We start from the raw sequence: 24,792 nt of genomic DNA, 5'->3' as shown, positions 1-24,792 counted from the left end.
AGGCAGGATGTTACACTGCCAAAATATATGACATCAATCTCAATGAACATTGAGAGGCCAGAAAAAAAAAAACCCAACAACAAATCAAAATTGTCACTCCAACTGAGTCAGTGACAATTTCCATCATCCTCCCCAGTGTCATGTCAAGACAAAAATGGCATTAATGCTGCTGCTCAAAAAAAAAAGTCTACACAGAACTCATCTCCTCTTGGTTCTCAACTCACATTGTGAGGTTGGGGGTATATGTACTGCAGATGTCATTATAAAAGAAAGATGGAGAAGTCTGTGTAACAATGATGAGATCGGAAGACATCACAAAATAAGTAAAAAAAATAAAGGCTCAGCAGAGTGGAGTATAACAGCAGATGAAAACAGCATCAGCTATCCAGAGGAAATCAGAGACTAGAAAAAGGGCCAGAAAATTAATGTCCTCAACCTCCAGATCAGCATTGGATAGACAAGACAAAAGTATAGGAATCAAACTTTTCTTTTATAAAGAGAAATTCATTTTCTCATCAATACCGACCTCCAGAGAGACTCGATGGGTCCCGACCTGTGTTGGATCGTATTACTTTTGACAAAAATGGGCAAACACAAGATATACGTATCAACACATGCACATTTCACAAGGTGTAGTTGTATTCTCATAGACAGTTACAAAAAGATTGATCAAACGACTGAAATTTACTCTGCATTGATCTGCTTTAAAAAAAATTCAAGGAATCATTTTGAGTATCTACAGCGGATTAAAGTTTAAGGGTACAGGGGGAAATGCATAAACTTTAGATTTAAGCTTTTACAGTAGCATGATCTGTTCGTTTGTTTCTACATTGTTTATTCGTTGCTTGGTATTTTCTTCTGCTCCAGCGACAGTCGTAAAGAAGCAGGGATGGGGGCTCTGATGAAATTATAATTGCCTTAATTTCTCAGGAGCAAAGATTCCAAAATATCCAAACATCTTTGAATTCAAACACATATGCACCTTAACATATAAGTCTAAAATACCAAACTTGAAATTGACCCAAAAGTCTGAATCTGATTTTGTGATTCTTACCAAAAAAAAAAAAAAAAAAAAAATGGAATAAATTCTTCCGAGTGTACTTCATGGGGGGTTGTATAGTTCCACAAAGTAAACAGTTCAGGCAAATGGAGAGCTCTCCTCGGAATCTACATGAACATTCCTCAGTAGTTAAATGCCTTCATCTTGGCACATTCAAACAAACCAACCACACTATGAAACCATTTACAACGTTTCAAAAGCATGCCACTGCCTGTTGGTCGAGTGTTGTGCCGAGTCTACAGCTTTCAATATTGCACATACCTCTGCAGTATGGGAAGTCGTAGTAGCCCACGGCGCACTTGTCGCAGCGGCGGCCGACCACGTTCTGGCGGCAGCGACACTGGCCTCCGAGCTCCTCGCAGTTGAAGCTGAGCGATCCCTGGCTGTCACAGTCACACTCAGACGCCCCGTAGTTGAAGGCCGAGGAGAGGGAGAAGACTGCCTCGCGGCAAAATCCGGAAGAGTCAGGGCTGCCACGGAAACAGAGAAATGACACATTGCGGTTGACCCAACAAAACCTGATGTATCATAATTTACACTGTGTATTACCTGCTGCAATATAATATCTTTTCCTTTGTTAGTTTCTTTTTTAATTAATGATCACACTGCGATTACCTTTGTTGAATCTTTACAACAAAATTGAGGTGAATTCAGCTATAGAAACTGTCATCTTTTCATCATTAAATGTGTAACTCTGAAGTTTTACACATATATATTTGGTATTCATCGAGTTCTGTTCCTTTTTTTTTGAACTTCTGGAGCATCCACTTGCTCCTAATGTGCACAAATGTACATCGACTACATCCAATCAAAGCTTCACAACCAATTTTTGAAAAGAAAAGAAAAATCTTCTGGCAGACTATACCACACAAGGCACCACTTTAGAAAGGGGTGTGCACCTTTTCTCTCTCTGAGGCTATTGCAACAATTCACAAATGCATTAATCAGCACCGGGGTATGTCTGCACGCTGTTCCAGGCCAAGAGTAATGTGCCCCTCCCCCCATACCTGAAGTAGAAGTCGTTGCCGCTGCAGTACTGGATGAACTCGCCGGCCCGGTCCTGGGGGTTGGCGTCGACCACGTCTGGGGTGTACATCTCCTCTGGGATCACCAGGATGTCATCCTAGCGGGAAAAAGTAGAGGGAGGGAGGAGGAGAATTACTTCATCAACAAATATGATACATCAGTCATCACATTTGCCATATCTGTACGAGTTCAACTTCACTTCACATTCCTCAGTTACATTGATTGGCTGTCCAACTATTAGGAAAAAAATGCATAAATAATTTTCTAAATTGTTGCTATCACAGTTTAAGGGATCCTCACTGTCATGCATTCTTGCTTCACTCATGTACATGTTTTCGTATCTCCTCATTCATTTATCAAATTTATTCAATGGATTAAATTGTCTACACAATCATCTATTCATTTTCTTGATACATGATGCAGCCGTGTATTGAATAGTCAACTTAACCATCCATTAACTAATTAGTCCTCTCAATGCAAACAAATGGTGATGTTAACATCCTGCTCAGTGTGAGGGAGGTGAAGCGGGATCTTCGATATGCGTGAGTTGCGACTCTCTCCCACGAGGGACCTCTATTTCACTAGCATTTCAAGGGTAAGAGTAACTGTCTTGCCTATTTATCTATTAGGGATGGTCCATTAAATAACTTGAATGATGAGCTAGAACCACTGGGACTCAAACCTCAGCTATTGGATTGCAAAGCTGATGCACTGTGAACAAAGTCAACGCCTTGAGACTTGTGATAGTATTTTAGCATTACAGCCAGTCCTAGAAACCACAGATTTGTGATTAAAAGCCATGTCTTTCCACTAAGACTTTTAAAAATACATTTTTAGCATTTCATAAGGAAGAGTAAAATATGCTCATTTGTTTGAGTAATTCGTTGTTCATGTATAGTTGTTTGCTTTGGAAACATAACTTATATAAGGTTCTTGATAATTGCTTAATCTATACACTGAATCTCATATTGGCAACATGATTTAGCTGATCAAAGTTTGTTTCTCAAATTTGCAACTACGGTATTTGCTGCTTTTTTTTTTCAAAACACTTACATACATTGTACTCCTTTAATTCACACAATGTTGTTCAAACTTGCAAGTAAAAGATGGCATTGCTATTCAGAAGTGCCAATTCTAATGACGAGAAGCAATAATCTGTGAAACAATTTGCCCCTAGGACTCAATGGCAAAAGAGATTTATTTGGGGAACTAATGTGTAAAAGTACAATATGCGAGCTTCACTATTTGGTTACAAATGTACACAGAGCAAAATTTCTGTTTCTGTGAAAAAGATTTGGATTTCGACTTTCAGAGAAGAAGACTCACAATCCATAGCTGGTGGCCATCTCCCTCGGGCAGGCTGATCTGGATGCCTTGGTTGAGGTCGCCCAGCTCGAAGACGTTGCTCCCGTCAGGCTTGGTGACGACTGCACGGCAGCCCGACACGTGGGGGCAGTACTGGGCGTTGAACATGCCTGCCATAAAATGATGTGGGTTTTGGGGGATAAGCATGAATTTGTGTGGCGGGGAGGTTGGGGGGGGGGGGTTGATGAGGGGCTTCCCCAGAGCTTTTGCAATACAATAACTTCTTTCTTTCTTTTGGCACAAATTTCTATCAGATCTACATTGTATGGCAATACAAAACCTTTATGCTAGGAAAATACATGTACTCATATGCCCATTAAAATCTGGACAAACAGATCAACAAACAGACAAACAAATGAGCAGAAAATATTAATCCTTCAGCACTTCTTAGTCCAGATACAACGAAATGACAACTTGCTGTAATTTTTTGTGTGTGTGGTGAAATAGAGAGGAAAACAAGATACACAACAGATATTGGACTACACTGGTGATGAATTTTCATGTTTTGAGCACTCAGACCAAAACTTTTCTTCAACACTAAGCTCTACCAGACATGATTTGTGTTATGATCTTGCAAAAGTTACACTGGGCAAGAAAATCCCACCTTCACCATCAAACTGGCCAACAATGCGGAAGTTTGCATCAAACGATTCTCCACTGGGCTGGTAGTAGTGGACGACGATGACGTGGCGTCCACTGTCCGGAAGAAGGTCTGGTGGATATGTCAGGATGGTCTGGGGAGAATGGATATGAATGATAACATTTTTAACTTGAATAAGAGTCATTTACTACTGCATTTTCAGTGATTTTCCAACATATCCATATTTTTAATGTGATAATATTGATCCTTGAAAAGACAAAAACACTGTGACATCATGCACTCCCACTTGATTCTAACAAAAATTCAGTCTTGTTGAAACTGCTGATCAGGTACCTAACTAAGAAGCAAAACTGACATACCAACATTGGACAGACAGACAGGCATACACCAATCACTTATGTTTGCGACCCCCTGACCCCAATGTTGCCCCATTCCTCTAAATCTGAACATGTACCACAAATCCCTTGTTATATATTCCCTGTCACAGCACTGTAGGTACTGTACTTCTTGTGTGTTATTTTCTTTGGTAAAAAAATTAATATATCAAATAACAACAATCATATTTTCTTTGGTCAACAACAATCTTTTTTTTTGGCAAAGAAAGAAATAAACTATCAAAAATAGCGCTCCTCTATCAGAGAGAGTAAACACTTTGAGCTTTTCAGCCGAGCTTTTTACTCCATTTTGTTGATCTATCTGCATTTAGAGCTGGAAACTTGTTCAGCATTTGCCATTTACAATGCCCATGCAAGCAGCATGCTCTGCTCACTCTACCACAACTCACCTCTCCTGTGTTTGAGAGGTACGTGACTGATGGGGAGGGGTTGTAGACATTGGGAGGGAGGGGCGAGTTGTCGGTAATCTCCCGGCCCTCGAGAAGAACAGTGTTGGGTGGAACCGGGTAGGTAGAGGGCAAGCAGCTGCAACAATGACAAAAAAAAAAAAATAATAATAATAAAGGAATTTTACATATTGAATCTCTGAAACATTTGTAACTGATTAAATAAGTTAAGTCAATGAACGCTTAAAAAACAAAAACAAAATTGAGGCTCTGCAAAAAAGGAAATTGCCAACCATGAAAAATATTACAAGGGTATTACTTATACTGGTGTATGCTTGTGTGGACAAAAAAAAAAAAAAAAAATTCTTGTGCATTTTACTGTTGCATATTGTGGCTCCTCCCGAAATTTGCTTAAGTTTTATACAATTAAAATTTCTGGTTTTACAATAATAACCTCATGAATGAATAGCAAAAGTCAATAAATGTACCATAAGAAAACAACAATCTTACAAAAAAGAACTAACACGGTATACTGTAAAGCTAACGCACTTTGATGACCAATTTTGTACATTTTGTGTGATGTCTGCCAAAAGGCAACCATTTTCACTTCTGCTTTTTAATCAATTCCTTCTTCTCTCTGTCTAAATACTTTTTTCTTGAGCTGTGGGAGGATTTCTCACTGCAATTTGACCATCTTACTTTGGTGGAGCTGATGCACTCCTAACGTCATACACCATCATCCCATCAGACTTGATATTTCTACGAAAAGTAAATGGACGACATTTCCAGAGCTGCCAACTTTTATAAAAGCCTTTTAGTACTTTGATGGCTGAAAATCAGTAATTTGCACCTATTTTTGAGTGAAAATCAGTAATCCTTAACAGTGTAATAGAATATATCACAGACAATGATTTCTAAAATCAGTCATTTGCTTGCAACCTTCAGTATTCTTCTCCAATTTCAGTAGAAATTACTGAAAATCAGTACTGTAGTTGGCAGCTCTGCATTACGTGTACAAGGGTATGGAATACAATGTCAGCATGCCTCAGTACACAGGGATCACTTACTTTCCATCTGCCGAGCGCACGCACTGCAGGGTCGGTGTCACAAAGTCGTAAGAGAATGAGCCCACTGGGATAGCAATGACCTTGCTCTGGAGAGACCAAGAGCAGTATAAAGAGAGAGAGAGAGGGGAGAAAACACAAAATAGATATATGACTGTTAGCTTTTAACAGCAGGTCACGACAACCAAAGACAGTGGAACTGAAGATTGGGAAAGCAAGATATATGGTTGTACGTACACTGTATGTCAAATTCTTGGCAAAGTGTCTACACGTACCAGCAAAGTTCCTTTTCACAAGTATCTTGTGTGTCGATACATTCCAGGTGGTTGAAATGGGCAGGCCACTGCTTTGGACAGGTGAATGTTAGCAGGCTTGACTGTTTTGTTTTGTTTTTTCTTTTTCCTGCATAATGAAGGGACACTTGACTTACTGCCTTCAGAAGGCAAGGGGGATAATATTACCCATAACATATGTCAGAAACAAGTTGAGAAAATGTGTGCTCTTCAATGAAAAAAAAAAATTCTCTCAAAATTTTCTTTGCTTTTAATTATCCTCCTCATCCAATAATGATGGCACATGGATTGAAACAAAACTTTAAAGGGATCGTATAGTTTCGGTTGAGACCTCATTTCAGGTTTCTAACAGTTTTTTGGTGAGATAATGAGAAACCTCTTATGAAATATGAAAGAGCATGTAATTCCATGAGGAATTCAACGTTTATTTGATGAAAATTGGTTTTGAAATGGCTGAGATATCCAAAACAGAGCAATTCTAATAAAGTGTGGGACCCACCTTTTATTACGATCGCTTTGTTTTACTTTGTTTTTGGATGTTTCAGTCATTCCAAACCCGATTTTCATCAAATGAACTTTGAATTCCTCTTAAAATGATATGCTCTGTACTATTTCATAAGTGTTTTCTTGGTATCTGGCAAAAAGTTAAAAGCCCAATTCTCATCTCCACCAATACTGTACCGTCCCTATTTTCCCAACTTTTGAATGAACTATCTGATTTCTTCAAACTCCACTGTTATCTTCTGATACGTCTGAAATCCCTTAACCCTAACTTATCTGGGCTATTTAGCAAGCTTGAATTCCGGGGGGGGTGGGGGGGTGGGGCATTATGGCCTCCCCTTCAGATCCCGGCCGTTGATCGCGCGATCACCGCAAAATTTTGCATAAACATAAAGCCGGATGTAATCTACAAGACTGTTAAGTTAAATTTTCAAAAAAATTTGCATATTCTATTTTAAATTAATTAATTATGCAAATATATGCAAAAAACCTCATTTTTGTCTGTAATTGGCTTATAAAAGCTTATGGAATGCTAATTTTTGGTGTAAATATTCCTAGTGACATTCTGAACATTTGTGCATAAAAAATAATTCAGTATCAAAATTAATTTCTTATGTTTTTATTGTTTTATCATTTTTTTTTAACGTATTTCTTTGTTTTTTCGAACTGTTGTTTTTGTTGTTTTTTTCAACAGAATTTGTCATACACATCTTTAAAAGCATAATTACACTATAATAAATTTATTTCAGCCATTAAAATTAAAAATATGAATCTTTATATGAATTAATTGAATAAACACAATTTGTATTGACTTTGTACACAAATTCACGTTTTTGAGCAATTTTGGGGTTGACGAAAATTTTTTGAAGGGGCGTGGCTTCAGAACGGTATGCCCAGGCGCGACAAATTTGGTCTCAAAAGCTGCGCGAGACTTGAAAGTAATAAATCAGCGAGTGGCGCGGTAAAAAAAATTTGCACAACAGAAAGGTCGCAGAATTCTTCGAGGGGGGGACCATTATGCCCCCCAAGGTAAGTTAGGGTTAATCCAGGTAGTACTGTATGTTTTGCATAAAAGTATCTTCTTAAAAGAAATCAGTCAAACCGAGTTTTGGTAAGAGAAAAGGGGCATACATACGATGGCTAGCATGTATTGTCCATCGAGTTTGGTCAGCTGTGCATACGGGAGGACCTCCTGGATGTTGAAGACCTTCACGCGACCATTGTCATCGAGGGCAACGGATCGGCACCTGGAAAGAAGGCATACCAACACACGTTACTGGAACCCCGATAGACCCTTGAAAAGATATATGAAAAAGAGCTGAGGTGAATGACTAAACTATACATAAGAACAAAAACAGGAGAGGGGAAGAAAGTGAGCTGGAAAGAAAGACAGAAAGACATATAAACAGACCCAAGAGAAGGTGAGGGTGATGGTGGCAAGTTGAGAGACTTGTTAATAGACAGCCATATCGTATTCATGCTTTCCCAGACATTCCTTATAGACCCTGACAACCAATACACCTTGACTGACTAGGGGGCAGATACGTCATTGATTGCCCATGATGTGTCTCTGCATTCAATTTAATTTGTCACTTTCTTTATCTGATGTACATCTCGTACAGTGGAAGGGAGGAATGTTACGGTGGAACCCTTTGGAAAATATGTGTGTCATGATTTTTTTTTACCCATTCTTTTTTTTTCAATTCTTTTTTCACATATTTTTATTAAGACTTGAAAAAAAGGAGTTCCATGGCCCCTGCTGCTTGCTGACTACTTTAAATCACGTGGGCAAAGGGGTTAGCACTATTCATTCCTTTCTCCGGTGTGGCGTGGACCATTCCACTGGGTTTTATACCCTAATCTTTCGGAGAAGGTGCAAAGTTCAAATTTTCATATGCATGAGTTGTGACTGTCCCTCTCAGCACACGGGACCTCCACTTTCTGTGCTACTAGGAGGACAATTTTTTTTTTCTTCTGACTGCCCGGGACTGCATGTTTACACACATAACACTGCTCAGCTAAAATCACTGGGTCTTGGATCTAAGCCATTCTTTTGCAAGACAAACGGCGCTATGGACAAAGCAGCCCCACTGAACTTTAGAGCATATAGTGGAGAATTACAATGACCGGATTTCTGAACTGACATGTATGAGCAGTCGTTCCAGGTGAGATAGCCTCGCTGGGTGTCCTGAGCTCCGAAGATGTCGAGGAGAGCCGACTGCTGGCCAGGTCCACCACCGTAGTACTCAAAGATGACAATGTAGCGACCCGCCTCCGTGATGGGCAGATAAATGCCGTAGACGTTCTGTGTGTAAGTATGCGTGTAAGAATGCAAAGGTCATTATTCTGGACATAGTGTAACCAATTGTAATAATTGTATGCACAAATATTTGCGAAATTCCGTATCCATCTTCCCTGGAAGTTCACCAGGCACTCCAGTATTCAGCGAAGTCTAATAATAAGAACATATTGTAAACCAAAAGAAGTGCACATCACAGAAAAATGCTAGAAACCAATTTGTAGGGGTAGATCACAAATGTTCCTTTATCACATAATTCATACGATGTGTTTTTAAATATGATATGGAACTTTACATGGATTACATATTTAGTCTAGCATGAGCAAAAGTTCAGTCCCCCAAATCAAGTGTACTTTTGGAACAATAAGCAGACCAATTGTTTGATGGATGAACACTCCGAGGAGCATTACATCATATGATACACTTGATAAACTCAGGAGTAGGACCATGGATTCACACCATGGAAGACCTTTGCAATATCGTGCATTAAAAAACATAAGAAAAACCAGTATTGAGACTTCAGTAATGCACAAATATTTGCAGAAATACTACAGCAACTTTTGAAATACTTGCTGACATTTGCTACATTCCAGTTAGTCTGTATGTTCCTCAAGGCAATAAAAAAGCCATCTAAGCAACTAAACTTGATTTTTACTCACATCACCCTGATCAACGAGTGCCATGCTGTCTACGTCGAGTTCGTCCATGATGAATTCATCGCCAAACCGCTGGACTGGGTAGCGCGCACCGTTGGCGTCGATGACTTCGCCGTCCACCCCTGGAGCAACAAAGAACTGGTCGACGTTGGGGAAGACGTAGTAGTTACACCTGTGGAGGTATACAAAGCAGAGACATATCATAACTTTTTATGGAAATCATTGGGGCTAAATGGCCATGAGAGGGGGCAATTGCTGTTAAAAGCACTGATTAGGGTCGCTGGGGTTTATAGCTTCTGAAAAGGATTGTCGGAGGCTTTTCTTGGCACGAACTACTGTTGTTGGGGTTTATAGCTCTGACATTTTTATCATTCGGTGAAGGGCAGGTCCCCAATGGAGTTTTAAAGCAACTGGTTTGACCTCTCACCTTTCCTGGGGGATACCCACGATGCACGGCTCGGAGATGTCCTCCTGGAGGATGGTAGCCTCGTAGAAGTCTGATGGGAGAAGGACGATGTAATCCTGGGGGAGGGAGGAAGGGTGCATAAGATGGCTCTCAACATACTGACATCAAAGTTTTATATCACAGATACCAACATTTCCACTTCAACATCAAAGGGGGGGGGGGTTCATCAAGCGTTCTGTCAGATTTTTTTTTTCCTCACAAACTGTTTTAAGCTACTGAAACTCTTGCATCTGATTGGCTAAAGGGAAATTTGTCAGAAAAAAAAAATGCCTGAAAAAAAGCTTGATGAAATGCCTCCCTGGAGATTTCAAAGAGGTGGGGGGGGGGGGGGTTATTGAGTGTTACATGCATATCAGCAGGGGGGAAAATGATTCCCAATTTGGAGAGACTATTCTCTTGCTAGGACACAACAAGATATTTAAACGTTTTAGAAAGTTTCCTGTAGAATAAGGGAGATTATTTGGCGGCTGTGATAAATGATTGTTGCTCTTATCCAATCGTTATTTTACAAGATTTCAATCTCATCAATGTCGGGGATATTCCAAATGCAGAATCAAGGAGGCCTAGCAGCCATGCTAATACAATCAATGTCTAAATTGGCAAAAGAAAAACTTTCAAGAGAACAATGAGCAGCTGAAACTTACAATCAGGATGCCCTCTGGGGCTTCAATGGTGACAACGTAGGGGCCCGGGTTGAGAACGAAGGGCTTGATGACACCGCTGCCCTCTACTGTCACATACTGGGGAGTGTTGCTGTTGATGAAGATAATCCCGCTGCTCTGCTCAGAAACGGAGCCTGCGTGAAGTGTGAATTGGGAGAACAAATTTGAAGTTACATAATAGTGCATTTTTATAGAATGCCAGAGTTTCATTTTTTCACTTAATAATTTTGCTCAAGAGCAAGAACTATCAAGCAAGAAATATTCATAGCGTGAAATTTTCGTGAATAGGAGCAGACGGCCTTTTACGGGGCATGAAATATTCGCAAATTGCAACTGGCATCTAATGCATCATGGTGTAGACAAGAACGAACTTTCGTGTGCAGTATAATATGACGGCTGACATGGTCATGGCTTTAAACATCAATACATTAAAGTCGGGGGGGGGGGGGGGAGGTTTCCTATGAAATTTAACCTGTTCTTTACGGGAACCTGGTATACCTAATTCCCGTGGGAGCAACTTATATACGGGAACCTGGTATACTAGGTTCCCAAGATGAAGACAAAAGTGCCTGCTTTCGTGGCCTAAATTCATGTTTCTTTTTGTTAAAACGCCCAGAAAAATGGGTTTGATAAAAAGATAAGAGATTATTCTATCAGCATTTGTTCTCTTTCTGTTGAAAAATGCATATATCACAGTATCACTTACTACTTTTCCGATTTAGTGTGCACTTGTTCTGCTATAAAACTCATATGAACATAAACATAGTGATCAAAGATGAGCTCAGTAGATTTCTGTGTTCGCTGACCCCAGTCATCCCATTCAAGCGCATGGCTTTTGTAGAACAAAAGAGTCTGTGAGCCCATGAGCACACGCTCTATTCATACCTCGCACCCGATCAATATTTTCACTGTTTGATGGCACATGCAGTTGACCATGGAAAGGGAATACATGTACCGCTTGACTGCTTTCGCACAGGTGGATTACCAACTTGTCCGTTCTCTGTCCACTGGCAAAAAGAATCTTGTTTGGGGGCATTAAAGGCACTCAGAGAATTGCTGAAGGAACAGGTTAAGTGCAACCTTCTCTGCACTTATTGCACACCTTCTTTTAATACAAAAAGCTTTTCCACATTTTGTGTATCTTCCCCGCAGCATAAGGACTCACAAATAGTCCTGCCTGACATGTAAATGATATCTATGACCTAAATGATTTCTAGAGCAGTCATTTCTGTCTTTTTTTCAGGTGAGTTTTCAGACAAGTGCAGTGTATTCAGGCAGACGTCCTTTTGCAACAGACAGTAGCGTGGAGGAATGCACACTCACCCTGCTGGCTGGTGTCTGATGGACTGATGGTCAGTCTCCCACGGGTGGGGCCTGTCCCAGTGGGGTAGAAGTAGCGCAGGATGATGCGATAGATGCTGGGCGTCTCCACGGTGACAGGGATAAGGATTACAGGCTACAGGATAAAGTGCATAGAGACTTCTTTCACAATGTGATACGGGCTACACAGAATGGTATAACAGTAGAATATACAGTATGAATAGCTCTGAATCATTAATGATGACAATAAACTGTGATAGAAATTTTGAAAGAATTATATTTTCTGTATTTTTCCCCTACATTCACTGTAATTGACAATATAATGTCATCATTTCTTCATAATGCAGAGAAACAAACTTTACAAACAAAATTCGAAAAGTCATAAAAACAAAATCACTAGTGAAACTAAATCATTCTACCAATTTCAAGTTCTTTTGGAATGTTTCTCTGTATGACATTTATATTTAGCTATGTCATAATTTAAAAATATTCCATTTTCAGATGCATCTCTCTACTTGCTTCTACTTGAAATATGACATCAAGAACAAGAAGTGGAATGATCTTCTTTATTCTTTTTTTTAGATCAAACGCATCTTGAGCACCAGTAGATATCACAGGAAACTGACCGTGAATACCGTCACCAGCCTAAGACTGTCACAAGCCTAAAACAGTGGAGTACACAGAGAAAATCACGACACAAACGTATTCGTACCTGAATGGTGGACATGGTGGCATAACCCAGGTAGGAGAAACCGGGGAAGACATTCGGGTCGTAGCCGAAGCGGGCTCGACGGCCGTTGGGGGAGTAGCCATCCTCGGCCTCGAACTTCATCATGTGCAGGTCGGGCACAAAGTGGTTCGCCTCGGGCCTGAGAGGGCGGTATTGAGGGTTTTGTTTTGTGCATGTGTTTTCAAATACAGTCATAAATGTGCATGGACGTCAAACTTTGGAGGAAAAATGAATACGCCTCTACCACACACGACTCTATTGAACATTAGGAGGGTAAACATTCATTTTTGGTGCTGCTATTTTGCTTTGAATAATATACATGGACCTTCTAAAGCTATTTTCAATGTGCACACTGGGTAGATAAAGTCCCTAAATGCTGCACTGTTTTCACTCAGATTGTTAAACATTAAACAAGTATACTGGTATTCCAGCAAGAAAGTAATGACTGCAATATGGCACACATCACATGCATTGGTTTTAAAAATCTGACGTTTAACTTCATGTTTAACTCACTAACCAGTACGTAAACTCCAAAATCTTCTGCAACAGCTTTAAACATTGCCAAAATACAACAACAACACAGTGGATTGCAAAATTTGAAATACGCGATTACTACTTCTGATCTCAAGATTAGTATGCTAACTCTTCCATCCGTTCCAACAAGAGCTGTTCTGGAATGGACGCATGTTGTACTCTGCTTGTCTTGATACGGCGGGTCAAGGGTCTAACTCACATGTTGCAGGTGATACCGGTCACTCTTGGCCGGCACACACACTGACCGGTCACCTTGTTGCAGGCAGCGTGGACGGAGCCTCCGACATCACAACCACAGTCTGCAAGAAAAAGTGGAATGAAAAGTAATGATTCACAAGAACTTTGGTGCACTTAAATAACTTCTGTCAAAAATGGAAACACTTGTTCCCTGCCCACAAACTAGACTTCTAATGCTACATATGTACTTGTATCAAAGGTAACTTGATTTTGCACAATAAACAATACATTTTCTGTGTAAGATGGACATCACATCATTTAGAAATGAACTCCTTACTAAAAACAATGTGTGTGTGTCATCAAGTAGCATTAGTGAGTGAACAATCTTAGCGATCATTTCATGTTTGTGTGTATATGTTTCTTTGTGAATATGCCATTGAACACATTTTGAATAAGAATACTCAAAGGGGGTGTGTGTGTGTGTGTGTGTGTGTGTGTGTGTGTGTGTGTGTGTCATATGATGCAAAATTTTAAGTTGTCCAGGAATACTTATTTAGACTACTGTCCCAATATTATAGGAATGGAAATGAATATTTGCATACCTGCTTCACTTGCTTACACAAATAACTATTGTTACTTTCTAATAATTTTGTATTCTTTTAGATATGGAAAATTTGAAATGAAATGAATAATATACACCAGTGGGAAAAATGTTTTGCACATGAGTGTGGGTGATTCTATCTTTTATTCTTCTTTATTCATTTTGAATCATTTTGGCTGTTACCTTGGCAACCAAGCGGATTGCTGGCATCCAGCTGGTAAGTCCCATCTCGGCATTCGTCGCAGGTCCTCCCCGTCACTTGGCCCTTGCAGAAACACTGGCCGCTTTTCTGCAAATGCACAGCACATTCACAGCATTACCAACAATTACCAACATAAATGCGCATGTCTAACACATTCAGATATACACAATGGTGTGAGTAGATCGTTATGACTCTGGATATGAAGACATGCCATGACCTATTCAATGAAGGATGCTGGCCAAATAACACGATGCATTTGTGCACAGAAGAGGAGGGTCAATTATGTCTTTAATAAATAAATGCTTTGTATTCTTGACAATCTGCTCCAAAATAGATAGCAGAGCAAGAAGAACGAAAAAAAGTGACATAATTACATGTATGCAAATATTATCTCATGCTGCAACGTTCACAAAATTTGGCAGTAAATTAACAGGCCAAATGCTATATATATATATATACATCATTCTATATGCAATATGTTTCACAGTCATATTTCCCCAAATGGGACTTGTAAGACAGTTTTGTGCATGGTTGACTTAGTGACTAAAAACCACATTAACAGAATTAAAAAAAAAGTGTTATTACTTTTGGAGACAAATATTAATGATTTTCCACCTCAGCAACAATGTACAAATTTGTACCACGCACTTAGGTAACGGAAGGTTCTTGTAATCCTTTTAGCTACAACACATAGTTTCTACTTTTCAAAGTATATTAAAGTCACCTCACAAAATTTACAAAACAAAAACACTGCATAATATTCTGTGTCACTGTTTGCTACTATTATTCTTACACCCATTTAATCAAACTAATTTTCAATCTTTTTATGATGTCTTAGAGTGTTATGACCACAGTAAACTTATCTCAGCAGCAGCATTGCCCAAATACTTCACAATATTTCATTTCTTGGTCTTTAAGTTGGCTTCCTTTTTTATTTTGACCTATCAAAAAAGAGTAATTATAAATTCTGGTTGCACCACAGAGTACTTTTACCTAGTGTGATATGGACAAAATTTTGTTCAAATCTGATCTTACCTCCAACGAATTGACCTTATACAGTTCAATCAAAATCTACATCACATTTATTTCACTACGAATATATACATATCCAACTACTAGGAATTAGGGATTGAGTTAGGAAAATTTCAGTTTGAAAATTTCATGTCATTCCATCAGTAGAAATTCTTAGGTAGAATTCAGCTCGCAATAGAATGCTGTATCTATTCTATTAATGCTACGTTATTAGAAATTAACAAGACAGCTTAGAAAAATTTAGTCGGATTTTTAATACGGCTTCTGAATTCTATACTTGGAGGTTGTTACAACTCATCTCAAATCTACGAATATCAACATGAGTCAATCAAAATTATTGGAACTACTCGTGAAATTATGTAACAGTTAATAGCATGCTGCTACTGACTTGGGTTACAATGAAGTTCAATCAATCACGCTATTAAACTTCAGGGATAGAAACTAGCATGTTGAAAGGTAGAAATATTTATTAGTGACTTGGTTACCTGGGGGAGAAATCTTACAATATTGTACACCATTTTCTTCTTGGTGTATTTGAAAAATTTTGTAATACATGTATGTATTAAAAAAAAACAAGCAAAAATAAAAACAAGAGCAGTGCTGAACTAGAAATTGTGCATCTCTTTGATATCTTCATCAGAAAAAAAAAATTCTGATGATCAAAAAATGATACCACTTTTGATATTTGACTGCAAATAATAAAGAAGGTAAATGATACTTCTTGAAGACAGAACCTTTGTAATGTGTACCCTGGTATACACAATTTTGTCAGTTCTATCAACTAATGTAAATACTGGTTGCTTTACATCAGTAAGTGGATTGAGAAGTAAGAAAAGTGACATCTATAGAGTATTAGAACCAGAATTACTACTTATACAGATCCATATTAAGACTGTAAATTTCAAAATACTCTATTCCATAGTACATTTGAGAGAGGAGTTCTGTATAAAAGAAATTATATGACAGGAGTTATGATCTGTCAGAAGGTGCAGAAGAGTACATATTCTGTGTCATTGTCATAATTACTAGTATAATTCAGTTTAAAAAGATTCATACTTTGTTATTAAAGATGTTAACAACATTCTCTATAAGAAAGAAAAAGCAGTGTCATTCTCAGGGAGAAATGGTACGATCTAATTCTGACTCTCACGACCCATTTCACACTTGAATTATATGGCCCATCTCAGCGGGGTTATCCATTATTGGTGCTTAATTAAAGTTGAGTGTGAAGTATACATCTGTAGTATAACGTTCCCATGGATGGAGTGTGACCGAATGGGCTACGTAGGGCTTTCTATGTAGATGTGCCACAGTGGTAACCTTTTGTGGACGTGATCAAGATAGGGAATGCACCATGTGCAGACACAGCACCACTCGCGCTGTCTCTGGGATTTGTGCAAGATTATCTCACCTCCCACTTTGCACAAGTGTGAACAGGGTTTTATTTTACCTCTCAAAAGAGAATATTCTCACAAAATGTTGCAAGAAATTATGATTTTTTGGGGCAATGTCATCCATTCTAAAATATCTCATTCCAACCGTGCAATGAAGTACTAAGTTTAATGGTACCGTGGGGTTTGTGTGGTAAAATGTTATAATCTCTTAAGGCTGTATGTTGCTCTCAGATCAGGAAAACAACATTTTTTACAGGTAAAAAAAAACCACAAATAATAATAATTGTATGATATACATTTGGGGGATAATAACTTCACAGCCATGAATATAAAAGATGATTATGCCCTTCATGTACCTGAAGTAACAATTATAAACATGACATACATACATGTATGCATATACATTAATAACACTCCTCCAATTATGATACAGAGGAGTGATAAATAAAACAACCCATCACCAATGTTGCAGTAATGCATGAATAGCATGCCATGGGCACTGCTTAATGCTGCATGTCTGTGCAAATCATATGACCAATACACATGTACTTATGAGCAAAACGAAACCAAAAAGGTACCTATTTCAGTCTTTAAATGCAATGGTATTAATATGTAGCTGAATGCTTTATATTCATGCTTAACATACAATCCCACACCATGTACAAGTTGCCCATAATAAAATGGCTGAAACAACAAGAACAAAACAGTAGAGGTTTCGTCATCATTGGCCATAGAATGAGCACGAACACTAACCCATTTTTTCTTCTGGTCCGACCTGTCTGTTGGACCAGTCGGTACCCAGTTTTTCCAATTATTACTGGTTCATTCCTGAAAAAGCTACTGGTCCAATGGTGACATTTACTGGACCGCCAGACCAGTGCCAGTGTGTAGCATTGGAATAGGGAAAGTGTGGAGTTTCATGTTTGAACAAAACATTGTTACTACTGTAGGAGTAACCACAATTATATGCACACTGTTGGGGGGGGGGGGGGGGGCGATGTCATCACCTTACAATATCTCCAATTGATTTGACAAAAAATATACCATTTTAATTAAACACCCAGTAGTGTGGGAACGGAAGGTTGGTTCGACTGAATCAATGCTTATTCGCTGCCCACCAGGGTACATTCGAAAACCACTATTAAATAGTGCAGGCCTAGCTGGTAGAACAGAATTGCCCGTTGGTGAATGTTGTATGTGCTATGCTATATTATGCTTGTCAGAAACCTTCGACTCCCGTCAAAATTCTACTGCGGTGTGTGTGCTCATGTACAGGTCAACAATAAAGCCACATACACACGACTCATTACAGGGATTCACAAATACGGTCAGGCCAGCGGTTCCAATTACATGGCACAACCCCACACTGCTGGGTCTTTAAAAAACATAGCAATTGATATATGTAATAGCAACTGTACAATCCCAGTCCTCCCCCCCCCCCCCCATCCTTTTAAAGTTGTTGCAAGACTAACAATAATTCAAATCTGACGGATATAAATGTACTGTATAAGCTGTTATTTTCGTGAGGGTTTTATTTTCGTGAATTTCGCGAATCTCAGTTGGACCGCGAATCTAACAACAAGCAAAAATGACACCATACGCTAAGGTAGTAGTGTGGTTATGTAGGCCTCTATGTCAATTCACGAAAACAACATCTTGCGAAAATGTCTGCGACCTCCTCACTTGCGAAAATATCTGTACGCGAAAATAACAGCGTATACAGTAACTTGTTCTTATTGATTTCAAAATGAAACCTCTGTCATTTCCCAAAATTCATCAATTCCTCAATTTCATACGAGCCACTTTCAGCATGGTGTGAAATTGTGCTTCAATTTAAATACACTGTATACCATTTATGACAGATGACTATGCCAAAATTGCCACATAGCCAAGTTGTCACGACAGTTTGCAAATTTGCCCATAAAATTGTGATTCAAGGGAAAAGGGTACAATCACAAGACAGCAAAGCTTATCAGACTACATGTATGTGAAAAGACGACAGAAATGCATTGTTTGCTTGTCAGATTTCTTGGTAAAAGCCCAGGGGCTTGGGCACTAAACTGAAGATATCTACTCAACATGAAAGTACATGGGTTTTGCAGCAACAATTTCATGAACACAGAGCTTTTTTGGTATTCAACCTTCCCTGCTTTTGGAAGGTTAAATATCTTGGGGTGGGTGTGCTTTTGTGGGTTGTTGTTTTTTTTCTACCACTTGTCACAACTTTGCTCAAACTACTGCCTCTAAACTAAGAGAATTTCACACAATATGCTTATTTTGTCTCTGAAGCCAGTCACATCTGGTTTTAGACCAGCTTGATCCGATACCACCTGATAGTTCCGAACATGGGCTCAGCAGAGAAGAAATAGTCACATCACTACAATTTTGCCTCATTTCATTTCCATAGCTCAAATCATCTTCCTGTCCAATTCGGACCAAGAAAAAAAAAATCAAATCTATATAGGAAATCCCAAATGCTGCAGTTTTCAAGTACACATACTTGAATATTGAGATATGTTTTCTTCAAAAGTTGCCACTTCAGGCTACAGTGAGCCACAAAAATTTTCATAGACCCAGACAATAATATGCAAGCAAATTTAAGTCCATATAACCAATCACACTGATTATTTACATACAAGAGTACCAATGCCCCAAAATGATCAGAAATCAGCATTTTGCAACAAAATAATGCAATATGAAAACATATATGTCTGGATGACAATATTTTTGTCATTTCGGGCAAAGGAGTATGCAGGGCTTATGCACAGATGCACAGAAGGGTTGTGGCAGCTGCCCAAAATGAACAAATAAACAAAAAAAAAGCAAAAAAAAAAAGAAGAATGAGTGACTTCATTCACAGAGAGCGAGTGGGGAAAAACTGAATGCTCTGATTACTGGCCATGAATGTACAACAAAATTCCAATCAAGAAATTATACATGGCATCCAAAAGTAGCCTTCAGCAGAGGAATGTTACCTGCAAATCAAATATGCAAGGTGACAATTATTTGGGATGATTGAGAGGTCTGACTCATGCTGAAACAATTGACTGGGCTGGTTCAATTTTTGTTTTCATATTTTGAACAACTATGTCACGTTTCAATTTACATTTAGATTTGCTAAAGCACTTAACCTCAAAAATGTGTTTGCTTTTTAACAGAGTATTTATTTCATGCAAATATCTAGTACTTGATCAACTGAATGCAAAACTAGACAGTTCACTCATACGTACTCAAATTAAGCTTTTATCAAACACCTATTTTTTTTTTTTTAATCTTTGATTTCAACAGGAAAACATTGCATAGACTGACAGCCCATAATCATTAAAATGAAACAAAACTAAAACACAATTTGCAAACCATTTTGGTCGATTCTTACAGGTCTGTCACATGGGAAACTCATTCTTGCAGAGAAGTAAGGGGTAGAGAGAGTGGTAAAGGGTACACCAGAAATATCAACCATCTTTTCAAACATATTTGTGGGGCGGGGTCACGTACAATGCAAAGACAGCGACAACCACGGTACAGAACATATGACAGGTACGCGATAGCCATCTAGAAGAAAACCAAATCATTTTCATATTTTTTTAAAGGGGTCTTGGGGAGAGCTATCGTCTTTTTAATTTGTGTTTTTGCTGCTTGTGTGTGCAGGTGTTTGTGCTGTGCTGACGTGTCACAAACATGCCAAGAGGAGAAAATGCGCACACTCCCATCTTCTACGAGGGGTTTTGCAGAGGAGATTCTTGTGCACTTCACTGAATTAAGATTTTGCAAGACAAGAAGTGATACATATACAGGACAGGATACAAGCCTTGAGCAGGCATTCGTTGCAAGGTGCATTTGCTGGAAAAAGGAAAGGAACCCTAGTGCATAGGTATGGTTTTCAGGTTCTTTTATTTATTTATTTTTTTTTTTTTTTGTGGGAAGGTTTTCTTAAGTCTTCAAAATACATCATACCTCTAATAATTTGTTTTTGTATTACACTGTCATCAGGCAGAATGAAATCTCTCAATGCCATCCAAACAGAGATGGTATTGCAGAGGGGGCACTTCTAAACCTAAAATTGAGGACATTGCATCAAAATTCCCTGATTTTGTCACTATGGCTTTTCTCATTGAAACTCCTTGGATCTCAGTGGCTGATGTGCTGCAGACTAGGACCAATAAAATTTATCCCGTGTGTGGGTTTATGCTAATTTGCTTCACCATTCCACAGTCAACTCACTGGCTTGCAATAACTCATCTTATCCCTAAAATAATGTTTCTGGAAGAAGATTCTGTATCTTTTTATTGCATTTTCTTTTGTGTGTGTGTGTGAAATAATGAGAAAACCTCTTATGAAATACAAAAGAGTTATACAATTCTAAACGGAATTCAAAGTTAATTTCAAAAAATTGGTTTTGAAATGGCTGACATACCTGAAAACAAAGTGGTCTTAATTAAAGGTGGGAGCAACCTTTTTTAGGACCACATTTTGCCCTTTTTATATATCTTCAGCCATTTCAAAATTAATTCACATCAAATAAATTTTGCACTATTCTTGTATGCTCATTAATATTTCGTAAATGATTTATAATTATGTCACAAAAAAAGTAAAATCTAAATCCCTCATCTCAACCAAGAATATACCATCCCTCTAATGGCACAAGATTTTGTACTCCAATCAAATGTGTCCCTCCCTGACCCTCCATCAACACAGGGTTACCACACAATGGTAATCCCATTATAAAGTACACAAGCAGTAGCAAGCTCCTTTCATATTTGGTCTGACCGTGTACCAGTGAAGCAAATCTGGCACTGTTACACCACCTCCCTCGGTTGGGTGCATGCTGTTTGCTTGCAGAGTAAAGGCATGAATTGCTTTACCACAAGAAATAGAAGGGACATTTGTAAATTCATAAAAAGCTTCATGAATTAATGTCAGTTGGGTCCATTCCCACAATGCACTGCAGCTGATTGCCAGAATATTTATCATTATAAAACAGCCATGTCCAACTTAAATAAACTTCAAAATTACAAAATGTAATTGCAACATTAGGCATTTTCACATCAGCGCGATGTTTCGAAATAGCATGCTATTTTCTGACTTGGGAAATTAACCCAATCACGAAATAGCATGCTATTTGATAATGTGAATACAAATTAGCACAATGATTTTATCGCTCTGATCAAGAAAATTTCTTGAGTCCAACTCGGGAAATTTCCGAAAAAGCGGGATAATTTGCGAACTAGCGGGCTATTTGATAATGTGAAATCGCCTCAAGAAATTAGCGCAATGCATCCCATCATGCCTAGCGTGTTTTTTTGAAAGCACGCTCTCTACTGGTATACCCGACACTGCTTGCGTACGCTCAGCTGTCGAATTAGCTCAAAAAAATTTCGGGCTAATTCTCTTCGGGCTGATGTGAATAGGAAATGAAATAGCGCGCTAATTTGCGATCGCGAAAAAATATCTCGAGCTTGGATTTTTATCGGGCTGATGTGAAAGCGCCTGTTTTCAGCAACTATACAGGGTCCCGAAAGATAATCATTGCAAACACTCATAGGAACGAATCATAAAAGATTAAACTTGAGATGAACGCAACTTCTTTTTCTCTCTTTTTTTTTTCAGTTGGGGGGGGGGGAGAGAAAGAGTGGTGCAATGATAGTGTGGTAGTAAGGAGGAGTAAAAGACACAGCAAACTTGCAACAATCATTTTTTTTTTTCATCTCTTTGAAGGATGCTTGAGATATCATAATTTCTTAGCACTCACTATTATGCCACCTAAGTTTACAGTTAGCCCAGCTAGCCCATTTTGATATATACATGTATATACACCAGTGCTATGCTATTTTTCTTTTTTGTTTGTTTCTGTGAAACTGCAATTGATATAGAGTAAAATTGACAACCACATAGTGGTCAGTATATTGATAAAACTGACTAAACAAACAAACAAACAAACAAACAAACAAACAAACATAATACCATTTTCCAATATGTCTACATTCAAGACTGCATGATGTGCACCTGCTTGTGCCAAGATATTAGTTTAATATCAAATTTGACTTTACATTAATGTCGCCATGAAGTTTGTATATAAATCTGTGAATATTTCATTTTAGCAGCAAAAGTCACAAAGACCCAGCACAGCACCAATCACACAAACTATACCTATAAATGTATGAATAACTAGTTGGCCCAGGATAATTATTACAGTGATCTTATCAAGTACAGGTATACCATCTTGAGAATACATTGCGTATCAATGCTTGTACACATTAATTTCATATATACAGGTAATTTGGGGAATATATATTTATGTCAATCATATACGTGTAGTAGGGGGATGTGTTTCCATATTTAATATCCATATTCAATGCTTTTATTATATGGAATACATATTTTCCATGATATGTGTTTATACTGTGAGGAGATTAAATGTTACTTTTGTACTTTTCAACAATTTGAAGGGGGGGGGGGGTTAAACATCAACAATCAAAACTTTAATATCACACCAACATGGGTGAATATTTACACCAGTAGATGTGTGATTGGGAATTGAATACTGAGGGTAAAGTTTAAATTGGTTTTGAATACATAATACAAATTGATGGGGAAAATGATCAACAGATTAAATATGTTCCATAGTGTTTGCTCTAATCAGGATAAAATACCATAAAAGGGTTAGGTACATAACTCTCCACAACCCGTCAGTCTTTCTGGAAAAACTTTTCACTGCAAATTAGGATAAATACTGGAAGGTTTCTGCACTCGCTTAAAAGAGGGTTCACGCTCAGTTCTATGACGGGTCCGAAAGGGGATGATTGAGGGGGTGGGGATAACTTGGTTGGGAAGGATGGGGGGGATGGGGGGGGGGGGAACTGTGGTGAGGGTGGAATAAGGATGATGGGTGAGGGGGCTGCTGGGAAGAGATTTGGAGAGCAGGGTTTAATGAGAATGGGGTGGAGCTGAGATATCAATCAATTTTTTAGTGGGAGTTGAAATACGATACAAAAAAAAAGGGACAATGGCTGGCTATTTCAGGTTTGAGTAATTACTCATAATGTAAGATTTTGCATCACTTTTACTCAGTGTACATCCAGCATAATTTTGTGTTAGAGTTGAATGTACATGTCAATTTACATGTATGCATTAACCTGTGTCTCATAAATACTCATTATTATAATCATTATTATCATCTATTTATTTTTTTGGTGCTGCAGAGGTATTCATAATTGTTAAAGAAATAATTGTAGCAGTTTGTTTGATCTTTGTTTGATTGATATTTAATATTCTGCGGTACCAATGTGGTTTGGAGGAATAAAACTATGTTTGAAAAGGAAAGAATGGAAAGGGGAGGGTTGCAAGGAAGAGGTGGGGCACACATCAACTCTTCAGATAGAAGGTACTGGCTTTTATTTTACAGGAGATACAGGAAATGGAACACAAGTCTGTCACCAAATTTGGGAAAAAGAGGAGGGACTAAGTACTGCAAATTGTAATTCATGTGATAATTCATTGGTGTTTTGCTCTTAAATGAATACTTTCTTTAGCATGTTGTGAAGACTGGGAAAAAAATGACCACAATTAATTAAACAAATAGTGAATTAAGTTTACCAGTCTACATCAATATTACCACTTGTGGAGTATTATCACAGTATTAAACTCATGTGACATCCCAGGCTATAGTGATCTCCTGCTCACCAATGTGTGATCTTACATCAATGATTACATTTTGTACTGAGAGGTTGATACCATTGTGATTTGTCAAACAGCAAACAGCAAGACATTGACAGTGTTGGACTAACCATTTCCCCCCTGGTATTTCTAAGGCTGCTCTCTACTACTTCTTCATGAGTTAAGATAATCTAAAACAACTTTTCAATAACAGAGGAGCTATTGATGAATGAAGTGATTTGAGTATTACACCTCACTCATTTTCTCTTTTGCCCAGTGACCAAAATTATGAGGGTTATTTTTCCCCCAGATGTTCCAATTTATTATACAAACTGTACTTTAAATGCAAATAAGTTGAAAGATGTGCTTAAAGTT

At 38.3% G+C, this 24,792-nt stretch overlaps 1 protein-coding gene across 1 annotated transcript in view; it reads right to left on the bottom strand.

Annotated features, from left to right (window-relative positions):
• LOC139708621 (laminin subunit alpha-like) overlaps positions 1-24,792 on the bottom strand; it is a 129,059-nt gene that overhangs the window by 66,539 nt on the left and 37,728 nt on the right. Inside the window, 15 exon segments of the mRNA XM_071620562.1 lie at positions 1,322-1,530; positions 2,068-2,183; positions 3,413-3,561; positions 4,056-4,185; positions 4,837-4,972; positions 5,901-5,986; positions 7,827-7,938; positions 8,836-8,996; positions 9,650-9,818; positions 10,074-10,168; positions 10,757-10,908; positions 12,098-12,230; positions 12,807-12,963; positions 13,558-13,657; positions 14,320-14,425. Of these exon segments, the coding sequence (XP_071476663.1) occupies positions 1,322-1,530; positions 2,068-2,183; positions 3,413-3,561; positions 4,056-4,185; positions 4,837-4,972; positions 5,901-5,986; positions 7,827-7,938; positions 8,836-8,996; positions 9,650-9,818; positions 10,074-10,168; positions 10,757-10,908; positions 12,098-12,230; positions 12,807-12,963; positions 13,558-13,657; positions 14,320-14,425 (2,011 nt within the window).

This window comes from Diadema antillarum, unplaced genomic scaffold, assembly GCF_040938485.1.
Source record: "Diadema antillarum isolate AM-2024a unplaced genomic scaffold, OU_Dant_1.0 seq00001356_RagTag, whole genome shotgun sequence".
Taxonomy (NCBI): domain Eukaryota; kingdom Metazoa; phylum Echinodermata; class Echinoidea; order Diadematoida; family Diadematidae; genus Diadema; species Diadema antillarum.
This window is presented reverse-complemented; position numbering and strand designations above follow the sequence as displayed.